We start from the raw sequence: 14,801 nt of genomic DNA, 5'->3' as shown, positions 1-14,801 counted from the left end.
TTATGTGCTTTCCCTTGGGACCTCATCTTTCTTGCAGACTGTCTTATATTGTGACGCTCTTCGTCCAAAAAAATGATGGACAAATCACCACCTTTAAGTGGCCAGCTCTTACGCACTAGGTATGTGCTGATAAGGAGAGGGGTGGAATTACAGTCGCATTTGTTTGCGTTTTTTGATGCCATTTTTTCCCCCTTTCTGTTTTGTGTTAGCCCTTTCAGGTTGGATCTTCAGGATAAAGACCTTGCCAGGCTACAACACCATTCGTCTAGATCCAGACGGGAATCACCGCGTGGATCTCACCATCAGAGGAGAAGTTCACATTCCTCCTACAGACACCGCTCTCACCGCCATGATAGTCACTCTGATTGCAGAGCCTGCTGGGGATGTGGGAGTCCCGGAGGGCAAATCTTTGTGTGATCAATGCTATGCCCAGGCGGTTGGAGAAAAAGAATCAGAAAGCCAGCGTATGGAATCCCTGGTGAAACGTGTGGTGCAGCAGTCTCTGAGAGACATGGACACCTCTCACACGCTGAGTCAATCTACTTCCTTGTCTGGCCCTCAGGCTGATGAGGCCCGTGATGATCCGGGCACTTCCCAGCCCTACGCAGCATCTAATGTGACTTCGGAAGATGAGTTCCTAGGTGAGGAAGATATCGGGGGTTTCGACTTTGCTATGGTCTCCCCTTTGATCAAGGCAGTTAAGGAGGCCCTTAAGTGGGAAGACTCATCTACCCCTCCAGCCAAACAGAAGAAATTCTTCAAACAGCTGGGGAAGGAACATCCAAACTTTCCTTTTCTTACTGAACTGAAAGATAGTTTTGAGGAAGAGTGGAGTAAAGTGGACAGGAAGTCCTCTATGACTAATAAAACTTCCAGGTTGTATCCCTTCAAAATAGAAGGCGTAAAGCACCTGGAAAATGCCCCTCTGGTGGATACGGCTTTGATGCGCTTGGCCAAACACGTTACCCTCCCATTGGAAGATTCAGTGTCCTTTAAGGACGGTCTGGAGAGGAAGATTGACCAGGATCTTAAGAAGATTTATGGTCTGGCTGGGATGGCCTGCAAACCTGCCCTGGCGCTAGCGGCTATGTCTAAGGCCATGGAAGCTTGGTCTGAAAATGTGAAATCCTTCCTTAAGGGCGTTTCCAAGGAACTGGCTAAGAATTCAGCAGCAGCAGAACTGAAGCTGGCGGCAGTCTTTCTGGGGGAGGCGTCCATTGATCTAATCCGTCTGTTGGCACGCGTGATGCTGTCGTCAGTTACGGCTAAGCGGGCCTTGTGGTTACATCCCTGGCTAGCTGACCCGGTTTCTAAGCAGGCTTGGTGTAAGATCCCCTTCGAGGGCTCTACGTTATTTGATAACAAGTTGGACGACGCCATTACATGTGCTACAGGTGGCAAGTCAGGTTTCCTTCCCCAGGACAGAAGACTATTGGGTCGGAAGAGACCACAGTATAAAAAACGTCGCCCAGAGTGGACAAGGGATGCACGTTCCTACAAACCGGGTTGTGACTTCAGGAGGAATTGGTACAGAGGTCAGACTTCCTTTCGTAAGCCCAGCAAGAACCAGTCATCCAGTGGTCGCGAGCAGGCTAAGTCTTTCTGAGGTTGCGCCCGCCCAGGCAGGTCGGGTGGGGGCTCGGCTATCCCTCTTTTGGCACGTCTGGGTGGCCTCGATCTCAGATTACTGGATAGTCAGGACAGTCTCGTCGGGCCAAAGATGGACCTTCTCCAGCTCCCCTCCTCCCAGATTCGTGCCCACCCTGCTCCCTCGCTCGGAGGAACAAAGTCAAGTACTGTCTTCTTATGTGGATCTGTTGAAGGCTCAAGGAGCAGTAATTCAGGTGCCAAGGGAAGAGGGGTTTCAGGGAGTCTATTCTCCTCTTTTCCTGGTTCGAAAGAAAAGCGTCTCCTGGCGCCCAGTGATAGATCTCACCTATCTAAACAAATACATAGAGTATGGGAAATTCAAGATGGAAACTCTTTCGACCATTCAACAAGCCATACAGACGGGAGACTGGTTGATTTTGATCGACTTGAAGGACGCCTATTTCCACGTCCCAGTAGAAAAGGATTTTCAAAAATTCCTAAGATTTCACGTAGGTCAAGACCATCTCCAATTTATTTGCCTCCCCTTCGGGTTGACGACCTCTCCCCGAGTGTTTTCAAAGGTTCTCCTGGCTGTAGTGGCTTTTATCAGGTTAAAAGGTATTCAACTGTACCATTACCAGGACGACCTGCTGGTTCTGTCCCAAAGCAGAGAAAAATTGCTGAAACACCGGGAACAAGTAATCTCCTCTCTGTCCAGTTTCGGGTGGCTTCTAAATCTGGCAAAAAGTCATCTAGAGCCGGTCCAGCGGCTAATATATCTAGGAGCCCAATTCGACACTCTGCAGAGTACTATCTCTCTCCCGGACGAAAAAATACCGACAATACGAGAAAGAGTCTCTCGAGTCCTATACACTCAGCACCTAAAAGCTTCTCAGTGTCTCAAGATCATAGGTACGATGGTCTTGACAGCCCCGATGGTGAAATGGGCTTTTTCCAATGGGCCCCTACCAAGCAGGTTTCCTCAAGCAGTGGAAGTCAGGGGACAAAAATCAAAGTATTCGTATAACCACAACCATGAGAGAGAGCCTCTTTTGGTGGCTACTGCGCAAGAATCTGCTGAACTGTCATTCCATCATCCCCATCTCCTGGGTCACGGTCATGACCGAAACCAGTGGGACAGGTTGGGGGGCTCTCTACGGATCAAATCTTGTGCAGGGAAAGTGGGATGCTCATCTCCCCTTACCAGGGTCGAATGTCCTGGAACTTCGGACAGCCTGATGTGCTCTCCAGCAATTCTCTCACCTTCTGAAAGGGAAGTCGGTGTTATTACAGATGGACAACACCATGGCAGTGTTCTACGTGAAAAGGCAGGGGGGTACTCGGAGCTCTACTCTTCTACAGGAGGCCGAACCTATCCTATCATGGGCACAGAAAAACCTGATGAACATCTCAGCGGTCTTTGTGCCAGGAGTTCAGAACTCTCAGATGGATTTTCTGTCCGGGTCTCAGCTGGACAACAACGAATGGTCTCTTCATGCTCAAACCTTCAAGTGGATCCTGTCATTAGGGGTCAGTCCAGAGGTGGATCTTTTTTCCTCCCCCTGCAATTTCAAAATAAAGAGGTTCTACATGCAGTCATTGCAATCAGGCCTGCGGCACAGACGCCCTGACAGACCAGTGGAGGTTCAGGAGGGCATATGCTTTCCCTCCACTTCCCGTGATCCTCAGATTCCTTCAGAGGCTCCGAGTGGAAACAGTAGACGTTGTGATGATAGCTCCCTATTGGCCCAACAGGCCTTGGTTTCCTCTCCTGGTCCAACTCAGTGTTCGAGATCCCATACCTCTCCCTCTCAGGCCGGACCTTCTTTCTCAGGGTACAGTCCTGCACCCTTGCCCGGCAGTTCTGAGACTGATGGTCTGGCTCTTGAGAGGAAGAGGCTAGAATCCATTGGATGTGCATCAAGTGTAATTTCCACTATGATGAGTGCAAGGAGATCAAGTACGAACAAAGTATATGGCAGAATCTGGGACAAATTTGTTAAGTTCTGCTCTTCTTTGAATAGATCTTTTGAACATCCAGGAGTACAGGACATTCTTAGCTTCTTGCAGTCTGGCCTTGATCTTCCTTTATTGATAAGCTCCCTCAGGGTGCAGGTGTCAGCTCTATCGGCTTTCTCAGGTACATCTTCGGCAGTGCATCCACTGATTCGTCAGTTCTTCCGGGGAGCTTCAAGACTCAAACCCCAAAGAAAGCCTAAGTTTCCCAAGTGGGAACTTCCTCTGGTCCTGGACTCAATCTCCAGTCTAAGTACGACAGAGCCATCCCCGCTCTCTATTAAGGATTTCTCAGGAAAAGTTGTTTTCTTAGTTGCAGTCACTTCAGCCAAAATCAGAAATCGGATCCTTGGGCTTCGAAGAGCCTTTTTTGACGTTCTTTCCAGACCGAGTAGTCCTCATTCCCATGTTGGGATCTAATCCAAAGGGTACTTCGGTGTTTCACCAGAACCAAGAAATTGTCTTGCCTACTTTTAGGTGTTCAGATTCTAATGATGTTCATCCTCTGGATGTTGGAGAAGCCTTGAAAGAATATCTTCTTATCACTTCCCCCTTCAGACACTCAGAGCATCTCTTTATCTTACCTTCAGGTAGCAACAAGGGGAAGAAAGCTTCAACTAGGACGCTGGCCACTTGGATTGTAAGAACTATACAACAGGCATATATTTAGCGAAGGGCTTGGCTCCTCCAGAGGCGGCGACGGCTCCCTCTACCAGGGTAATGGCAGCCTCATGGGAAGCGGCTCGGCATGTGGCTCCTGACACAATCTGCAAGGCAGCATCTTGGTCTTCTATTAATACGTTCATGTCACATTACTGTATTGAGCCTGCTTCTCTATCCTCTGTAAATTTTGGTCTAAAGATTTTATTGGTTGATAAATCAAATTAAATATTTTCTGTTTAAAGCATATCCACCCGTGTGATCGGCTAGTTATTTTCTACATGTAGGCTGCCATGGAGTCTGTCAGGGAAAAAGGAAAATGTATTGTCAAATACTTACCGTAATTTTCCTTTCCTGATGGACTCCATGGCAGATGGAGTTCCCACCCATGAGTCCTATGAGGAGGCTAGTTACGGAACACCGCGTGGAGTGGTGAGTGCTCTTTTATTTGAATGGGGTCCTATAGCATTGGAGTGGAGGCGGGGTCAACCCACACGTAGGCTGCCATAGAGTCCATCAGGAAAGGAAAATTCCGGTAAGTATTTGACAATAAATTTTCCTTTTTTTGCATTGATAAATGTCCCCTGGTCCCTAAACACTTTTTATACCAAAAACTTGCATATAAGCCTTTAAAATTAGCACTTGTGATTATTCATGTTCATGTCCCATAGACTTTAATGGTGTTCGCAGCAGAACCAATCCCTCTTTCTATATACACTAGCCTATGGTTCTTACTTCATCCATTGTAGAAAGTACCTGATAAAAAAGGGAATTTTGTGATTCCTTGCCACTCACTCTATCTTGATTGACATTTGACACAAGACACAAGATACTCCTCTCCTCCTACCTTACAGTAGGATGACTTACAAAGGCCTGCTAGATTCTGAATTTGAAGTAGGATCAAAAATAATTGATATAATAATATGCTTAAAGTTTACAAAACACATCATGTATTTATGTCATTTTTTGGTTCTGTTTATTTGTAGACAAGTAGTCAACAGCAGCTTCTAAGCCCAACGCTGTCTGACAGAGGAAGCTATAGACAAGATTCTATTGAAGCTGGTAAACGTCTGAGAAGATTTGGCCAGTGGCACCTACCGTCAGGTAAACAGAAATGGCAACGTGGAGATATGTTTGAATCTATGAAAAAGTAATTTTGACCACTGGTTAAAATTTTCTTTAAAGATAATAAAATATAATACACAATGTTAAAATCTGAATTGATAAAATATAGGCTAAAAGATGTAAAGTTTAGTGAGCCTAACACCTACACAAAGGCTATACTATCATGGAAAAATCTGAAAATCAGGGAAAACTGATTTAGGTTTGTTTTTAAGCAGCTTTTCAACTGCCAGAAGTTCTGGCATTCAGAGAGGAAAAATATACACCCAGTGTGCGTGAGACCATACATTTTAAGGAAGGGAATACAAAAGCCATACATAGTGCAACAAGGATTTTTATTAAAACTACAAACATTAAAAGGTATTTTAAAAATCACTTGTACATGTATAAGCACAAACTATATACCTTTGCAAGCAGGCCATATACTGATGTCAAAACCTTACCCTTTTAGTATAAATAATTGTACAATTTACAGAACCAAGAATTGAATCTATACAAACTAAATTCTACACCCAAACAAATTATTTCCTCTTTTACTTTATTCTTTCACATATCCTTCTCAGTCATGTATGTCAGTATATTTCAATCATTTCCTTTTCTATTGGGTAAAGACCTCTCATTATGTGGCAGCTATTAGTGCTTATCAGTGATCTAATAATAAAATAAAGTACAGAGGGAGTGGAGTACACACAGCATGAGCTGTGAGTGCAGTACAGCCAGCCGGCGCTGGGAGAGCTAATATTTAGTAGAGCAAATATTAGGTGGTTGTAGCTGATAACAGTTTTTTAATGTGTAAAGACACTGCAGATTTTTTAGATTGGCTGCATTACAGAATTTTTATATTGGTTTAATGAGAAGAATTTTTGGAATGAATTTATAGCCCCCATATTAAAAAGGAAAATACTAAAGTCTATCAATCATTTTTGCAAGCCAATATATTATCAGCAGTTTCCAAATCCAGGTAACCTATACACATCATCATAGTCTTTTTTTGTTTATTTTTTTTTTTACAGCACCAAAGCCTATAAGTCATTCTGTATCCTCTGTCAATTTGCGCTTTGGTGGTCGTTCCACTATGAAGTCTGTAGTGTGCAAGATGAATGCCATGTCTGATGCTGCTTCTTGTGGTTCAGAAGTCAAGAAATGGTGGACAAGGCAACTTACTGTAGAGAGTGATGAAAGTGGAGATGATCTACTTGACATGTAAGGACAACGCAAGCAAAACTCAAAGCAACATTTAGGTTACCTTTTATAATGCAAACTAATCTGTACTCATTATTACTAGGTTGTCGGTCTAAAGGATGCTTCATGTCAAGTGAGGAGAACCAAATTCTGTTATTCAGTATTATTGAGCTCACAGTGAAATGCTGAATATAAATGATGTGACTAAAAATGATAAAGCTGTCCATAGACATAAGATGACCACTTTCGTGTCTTAGAACAATCCGTAAATAAACATGCAGAGTTATATCTGCTGAATGTGCATGTTTATGCACCGAGTAGACCTTATTTCAAAGGAATAATAGCAGTCAGCTGGTAAAATCTATGCTAGGTGAACAATTTTTCCCTTAAATTCAAGTGCCTCTAGAGGGTACAAACTGCTCATAGATAAATGACCATTTCCCAGTACAATCATAATTGGCCAGATGACATTAATGTCATCTTGGATCTTACAGTATGTATGAAAAGTGTTGTCCGTGGCCACCAGCTTCTGTCGTTTCTGCAGAAAATGAGACATTCATCTCATTAGTTAATATTGGCTGCAAAAAATATTTACTGCTTTTCATAAATGCCCCCCCCCCAAGTGGATGATAAGCTTTGGAACAGCTCGTATGACATTAACAGCATATATTTCAGGGCTCCTTGGTAAAAACTATGTTTACAATCTTCAAATTATTACCTATCATTCCTACACCATATCCTTACTGCAAGATATTCTGTATAACCACTTGCCGACCAGACGCCATCATTGCACATCAGCTCTTTCCCAAAAATTGGCATCATTGTACGTCGGCTCGGGAACTCTATTTTGTGGGCGTGCTCACGTGCCCACTGGTCAGCTGGTGGGCGGACTCGATGTCTGCCGGCCACCCGCGATCATTCCCAGCAGAACTGGGATCTGCCTGTATAAGCAAGGCAAATCTCCGTTCTGACAGGAAAAATTACTAGAAAAAAAAATACTTAGTCATGCCATACTAGTAAAAAAAAAAAATAATAATAAAAATGCCATAAATCTATTCCCTATTTTGTGGACGCTATAACTTTTGCACAAACCAAAAAATATATGCTTATTGCAATTTTTTTTACCAAAAATATGTAGAAAAATATATATCGGCCTAAACTGAGGAAGAAATTATTTTTTTTATATTTTTTGGGGGGATATTTATTATAGCAAAAAGTAAAAAATATAACTTTTTTTTTAAATTGTCACACTTTTTTTGTTTATAGCGCAAAAAATAAAAAACACAGAGGTGATAAATTAACACCAAAACAAAGCTATATTTATGGGAAAAAGGACATACATTTTGTTTGGGTACAGCGTTGCATGACTGCACAATTGTCAGTTAAAGTGACGCAGTGCCGAATCGCAAAAAATGGCCTGGTCATTAAGGGGGTAAATCCTTCTGGTCCTTAAGTGGTTAACTGTGACATACAACCTTCTATAGTGACCAAAAAATATGCCAGCATCGACTGTTGTATATGTATTTCTATTAAAAGTAATGGGACATGCTATTGAATTGCACATTATGTTTTGTTGATCTAGATGTTAAAGAATGTCTGTTACATAAAGTATGTAAGTGTTAAAGGGACATACCTCAATCATTTAATGACTTTAACACTCATTTGAAGTTATTTGACTGTACATGCTTTCTCCCCCAAAAAAATTTTTTGTTAAAGTTTAAGGCTTCATTAACAAGTTAATACTACGGGAACATGTGCGTAGGGACAAACATGTTGTTAATGGCACTCCAAAACACCATGCCAATGCGTGTGCATTTTGGTGCACCACATGGTTTGCTGTCTTTCAAAAAAAAACATGCATAGCTTGCCCTAGTGCAGTGCACGTTATTACACAAAGTAATGCACATTAATTAATTCACAGCACAAAGGTGTGAACTTGGTATTAAGGTAAAAGACAAATCAAAGGGAATACTGTGGAATTATTTATGTAGTTTCTTTTATATATAATACAATGTATAACATTATTTTCACAAATGCCTTTATATATGTGTACATGTGAAAGACATCTATTATGATTATTATAATTTTATAATGGTTGGATATATCTGGAGGGGAATACTTTTCTTGGAAAATATACTAGTCTACTGTGCTAACAAACCTGCCTTTAATCTATAGGGGAAAAGTCACCACATGGGTCACAAAATGACCTGGACACTAGGGAGTTAATTTATTAAAATAATTGTAAAGTCTCGTTTTTTTTTTAAATAACAAATATGTTATGCTTACCTTCCCTGTGCAGTAGATTTGCACAGAGCAGCCCAGATCCTCCTCTTCTCTGGTCCCTTTTTTGCTGCTCCTGGCCCCTCCCTCCTTTCAAGTGCCCCCACAGCAACAGTTTGCTATGGGGGCACCTGAGCCAAGCTGCAGCTCAGTGTGTCCATTCAGACATGGAGCTGCTGTTCGGCCCCACCTCCTCACTCTCCTAAATGGCTAACTGACTTTGACAGCCATAGAAGCCAATGGCACCACTGATGTGTCTCAGCCAACCAGGAAGAGAGTCCCGGACAGCCGAGGGACACTTAGACATTGCTGGAGAGAGAAGGTAAGTATTGGGTAGTGAAAAAAATGGGAGTTATACTGCGCTAGAGTTTCAAATATATATAGCTGTAACAAAAACAAAAATCAAATATCTCTATATTGCAAAAAAAATGTGTACAAATTAGTTGTGCTTATAAGGTGAGTAATCCTGTTCAAACCAATGAAAAAAACACTGAAAAAAGTGCACTATTGCACTAAAACTAATTCTGAGTAAACAAACAGTGAATAAAAATCTTTATGTAAAAGTCTATATGAAAAACTCTTCTTCAGCAATAATAAAATAATGATTGAGTCCATAAATAAAATGTGAAAAATGAGAACCTCAAGTCGAAGAAAAAAACACCACTCAGTGTGTGGGGACCCTTACCGGAACGGTGGAACCCCTAAAGAACGAGGTCTTTTGCGCAAGCAGATTTAGCCCTCTGCGGAGTGTAAAACGAGCCTCCATCTTCCTAGGGCACTCTGGACGCAGCAAGGAGTCCTCTATGGTATCCTGATTAGAAATAAAGAGTCCGGTCTGTGGAGTGCACTATGACAAAAGTCACTAGTGCAAAGGAACAGAGCACGCTCCGATAGAGTAGTAATATTAAAAAAAAAACAGTAGTCTTTATTGCTAAAAAAAGAGGACACAGCCGGATAGGACATAAAAACAGCTGACATGCTTAAAAAACAACAGACACCTGTAAATCCGGGGTCAGGTGGGGAGTAATGACATCGGCAAGTAGCACCACCCTACATGTTTCATCATACGTGACATCTTCCTAGACCCAGGACGAAACATGTAGGGAGGTGCTAAGTGCTAATTGAAACATTAGAATTTACTTGTATGGGATATTACTGAAAGATTAAATGAGATCAGAATAGTGCAGATAAAATTCTAGTCAAATATCTGTATTTCCCATGGCACAGATTAGAAAGCATAGAACCCCACATTGTTAAAGCAAATCTAAACTAAACAGTAAAAAACATTGCTAGGTGTTAGGGATTTTTTGTCAAAAAATCTGTCCCCAAGCAATTTTTAATTTTCAGTGCACAGTGAAAGCAGTGCACACTATGCAGTGTACTTTTCAGACTCATTACTAGCATCTGTAAGAAGAGGGTGCCTGGGAACCTGATGGCTTAGATCGAGGACAGAGCTAGAGACAGAGCCTGCATGGCACAGCACTGGAGAGGGGAAACACGTGTAAGGTAGGTGTGTCATAATGTGCAATTATGCTGTGCATACTTGCACATTATGGCAAAAAGCCACACGCGGTTTAAAAAAAAATAAAAAATAAGAAAACATTCTCACAAGAGATGAAAACCAATACCCACATTCTATTTGTTTCAAATGTGTGAGCACGGAATGGTTCAGCATGGAAAAGTCAGTTCCATTTGTTCCTCTAACTGCCTTGATATTAAACATTTTGATTACCTTCCCTGTAATATTATAATGTTGATGTGCCTGTAATTATAGTATTAATTAAGTTTACATTTATTAGAAATAAGATCACTTTATGTTATGTAATAAGATACAGTATTGTTAATGTATGATTTTATGTTTTATTATTATACCTTTTGTTGATTTCCTTTGATGGAAGAACTTTTGTCCAATAATAACAGCTTGGCTTTGTTGTTCTTCTAGTTTTCACTATGGGGATTAAAGATGATATTTGAGGAGCACTAAATTCAGTAAACTTAATCTTGTCTCATAATCAGCCTAGTCATACTCAACAAATAAGTAAACAAAGCTGCCGAGTGCAGGATTAGTGAAACATATTGCCAAATATCTCTCTAAATAACAGTGTTCATTAGTCTCCACTTCAGCTTAATGTCAGATAAACTGAGAGTTTGTTTCTTTTTCTAAATTAGTTTACAAGTCTAATAAATCCAAGCTCTCGCAAGACAAAGCATATGAGAAGCATTAAAAATAAAAGAGCTGACCTTGTATATAGAAAAAGAAATTAAGGGGATACAAATAGGAATAGCAAATTAATGAAATATGGTAATTATATGGTAAATATGTTTTGTACTAATTTACATTCGATTTTAAGGCTGTTGACACAGTTGAAAAAGGCAGAGCACTGTGGCCACCTACTTTATTCTTTAAATGAAAAAACAGATTCGTTATTGGTAGTGGTGGTAATGAAATACAGCAATACCTTATCAAAATTTCTATGTGGGGAGAGAGGTTTCAATTAATACTAAAAACAGAATAGTAATCTTATATGCATTAGGGTTCAATAGTTTCCAATTCACTTATATGTTTTGAAATGTGTCGTCTGCAGAATTTTAGATACATTTTCTTTTATGTAACCTTTCTACATAGACTGTTGTTCTGTATAAACTTCAATTATAGGCAAAACGGGGCAAAATGTCAATTTTCTTATATGAGATAATTAAATTCTTTTGGCATAGCAAAAAACAACCATTTTCATTTAAATCAACTCTGTTGGTTTACCTAAAAATGCTATCAAGCATAAGCACCTCTACCTGTAGCAGCCTCCAATTCTTCCCAGCTATACCCAAATACTAGGCCAATTTGACAGAGAAAGTCCTTCCTGGTAATACTGAAATGTCCCTGCCCCTTCTTGCTTCTTATGGCCAGTGAATTTGTGGGAGGAGGGAGATTGCAGGCAACCCTCAAAGCTAAAAAAAAGTGTGGGAGCCTTGCCCATCAGAATGGCCCATGAGTCAGCCGTAGCGGCAGTGAGCTAAGAGACTGCTTCAGATTTGAGTAGGCATTTGAGTAGTTGCTAGCACAGTTTTTAAATTAAAATTACATTGCTGTCAAATACAAACTAGAGGCTCCCCTTCAAAGGCCTTCCTTCTCCCTATGAGATCCCCTCAGTGATATTTTATGCCTTTTTTTTAATGTCTTCTGGCTGGTCACACACTGGGATAAGCTGGGTCTTTCATAATCTTCCAGTGGTAGGCAGTTATGTATGATGCAGAAAATGGCATTGATGTTATAAATATACTTTGAGTGTAGGGCACCATGCTCAAGAGGCAGGGCCGTGACATTCTTTTTCTAAGTCTTTTGGGTTTAGGGATGTTGGGCACCATTTAACCCAGAAGTCTGAGGGTAGCTTGTGGCCAAAAAGAGGTACTATGGAGGACAGTTTAGGATTTAAGGCAAGAGCCATTCATTAAACAAATCATAGTTGATGTTTTCATGAAACAGTCATTTTTGAGTGGACGTTACCTTTTATGTTCTACATACACATTTTAAAGATTTGGATTCTCAGGGTGACTTACCTGGTATCCAATGTATGCAATGTTTCTAAAGTGCGTGTGCATTATAAATGAACTTGGGAGACCTCATGTTCAAATTATACCAACACCATAAATAATCTATAGAGTATAAGATATGCTGAGGTGACTCCAACCATACTTTTTTTGGTCAACAAAGCCCAGTCAGACATTTTGCACAAAGGTTTAAAGGGCCAGCAGATTTTGATAAATCCAGAAATATTTTTCATCGAAAGTTTACCATTGGATATTCCTTAGAAAGAAATAATTTTTGTATTAAACATTTCCTTTATTTTACTTTATGTAAATAATAAAATATATATAAGCTTTAACACTGTAAATAAAACTTTAAAATGTATTTGATATATTTCTGTTTAAAAATATCTTTAAAGGAACTTGAACAACTGTGAGTAAATTTACAGCAAAGCGTCTGTCTTTTATTATTATTTAAAATTTTGTATGTTTTGTTTAATTTTTTCAGTGCTGTTGTAATTTTAAACATTAAGAAGAATGTTATGTTTGTACATCAGCCAGTTATGTAAAACAAGTGTTTGCCCATGTCTTCTCTCTGTTTCAACGTTGGGCCCAGCAGTATTTTACTTGTCAGTTAATGGCTCCATTGTGTTGTTCTAGTTTGCAAATTGACAAGATAGTCACTTTGGGTTTGTATTTTGTAAACACATGGGGGTCATTTACAACATGTGGGCAAAGTTGAATTATAGGTCTTATTTTGCTTTTGAGTCTGACATTTGATTACAGTTGTTGTACCTGATGTGACCTCTGTCTGAAAGCTATTATTAAAATTTGATTGCTGCTACTATACAGTGCAACCTCAAGAGTAAAAGAACAGACCTATAGGCAATAGTAAAGGGTTTGAGTCTTGCCACAGCACCCTTCCCCAACCCCAATCTCATGAACTCTTACCTAAATCTACAGTTATACCCTTTTCTCCTCCTAAAGCATTTGTTAACCCAAAAATAAAAAATAGATCCTGCTCCTTTAAAGCATGTTATATGACACAGTGCTTGTCCCGTGTCATTTGCCTCCCTGTAACACCTAAAAAACCTGGCTGATCCTGCCAGTTTCTCCCCACTCCTCTGTAAACTGACCATGGTGTATCATGGCTGCTGAGACCAGTGGTCACTTTACGTGCCTCTGTCATCAGCAGCCTGCTATCTACTCTCCTCTCTGCTCCTTTGTCCCCCTCCCCCCTTCCCTCTCTGTGTGTGAGCTGCCCCTCCTGCTGCTCTCATAACACTAACCTATATACACCATCAGCACTGCCTCCTATTGCAGTGTCCCATTCTGTGAATGATTTATAAATGCTGTAAATACCTCATTTAAGAGCTGAGATTGCGATCATATGACCAGCCAGCTCTCTCCTCCTCCCCTCCTCCTCCCCTCCAGACTGACATAAGCAGAGGAATCTCAGCCCAGCCCGCTGCATCTCTCAGAGGAGAAAAGGCGAAAGCTGGACAGTCATGTGATCACAATCTCAGCAGTGCAATTAGGTATTTACAGCATTTATTTTTATAACTCACACACAGGGGGGGGTACTACAAAAGGAGGCAGTGCTGATGGTGTATACAGGTTAGAGTGGCTTAACAACCACTTTAAATGCAAATAAACCATTTCCTGCTTGAAAAATGATATAAGATATTCGGCTTAGTTAGCAACATTTTGTTGGTGCTATGGCAAGGAGCATTTAAAGCAAAAAAAAAATATTTTATGCATGCCAGATGTTGGAAATGACACTCAGTAAGTTTTCCTTTTGTACATGTACTGTAAATTGCAATTTTCTCATTATATGAAGGATAAGAGAGTTGTATCTCAGGCAGTGTTTCATCAGGGTTACTGAATATGTTGCCATGATGAGTACAATTTGGTGTTTCCGGTAAGTGGAAGTGAATGTAACTCTTTCTACATTTAAGTAATTATTGGTTAACACTATTTCTTAAATGATCTACCAATAAATTAATAAATTACAAACAATTATTGAGAGTTTTACTTCTTTATTTTTTATTTTTTTCAATCACTGGAATTGTTGTAAAAATTAGGTTTCTGATCAGGAAACCCACAACTTTCTACATGCACATTGGCAGCCTGTGAATATTTGTCTACTGTAGATGCTCACATTTGATTTCATTTGATATTCAGGTATATTTTTACCATAAATACAGTTGAAAAAGCCCATAGGGAGTTCCTTGTCCTATATAGAGAAACACGCCTACTGGCTGCAAGTGGTAACTATAAAATATTCACATGTAAGTGTCATACAGTGCCTTGAAAAAGTATTCATACTCAAAATTTTCCACATTTTGTAAGTGTATTTTATTGGGATTTTATGTGATAGACCAACACAATGTGGCACATAATTGTAGATTGGAAGAAAAATGATAAAT

At 40.3% G+C, this 14,801-nt stretch overlaps 1 protein-coding gene across 3 annotated transcripts in view; it reads left to right on the top strand.

Moving 5' to 3' along the window:
• Positions 1-14,391, top strand: part of NALCN (sodium leak channel, non-selective) — an 864,749-nt gene extending 850,358 nt beyond the window's left edge. For 2 of the 3 annotated variants that reach the window (XM_077482966.1, XM_077482963.1), the window contains 3 exons: positions 5,253-5,370; positions 6,402-6,591; positions 6,674-14,391. In XM_077482966.1, coding sequence (XP_077339092.1) covers positions 5,253-5,370; positions 6,402-6,591; positions 6,674-6,686 — 321 coding nt within the window. In that variant the 3' untranslated portion in view covers positions 6,687-14,391. Of the gene's footprint in view, positions 1-5,252; positions 5,371-6,401 lie in introns of all 3 variants that reach the window. The other variant, XM_077482965.1, reaches the window with a different exon arrangement.
• The last annotated feature ends 410 nt before the right edge of the window (positions 14,392-14,801 follow it).

The sequence above is a fragment of the Lithobates pipiens genome, unplaced genomic scaffold, assembly GCF_037356315.1.
Source record: "Lithobates pipiens isolate NorthernLeopardFrog02 unplaced genomic scaffold, aLitPip1_a1.2 Scaffold_16, whole genome shotgun sequence".
Lineage (NCBI taxonomy): Eukaryota > Metazoa > Chordata > Amphibia > Anura > Ranidae > Lithobates > Lithobates pipiens.
The sequence above is the reverse complement of the archived record's forward strand: the minus strand, read 5'-3'. Positions and strand labels throughout refer to the sequence as shown.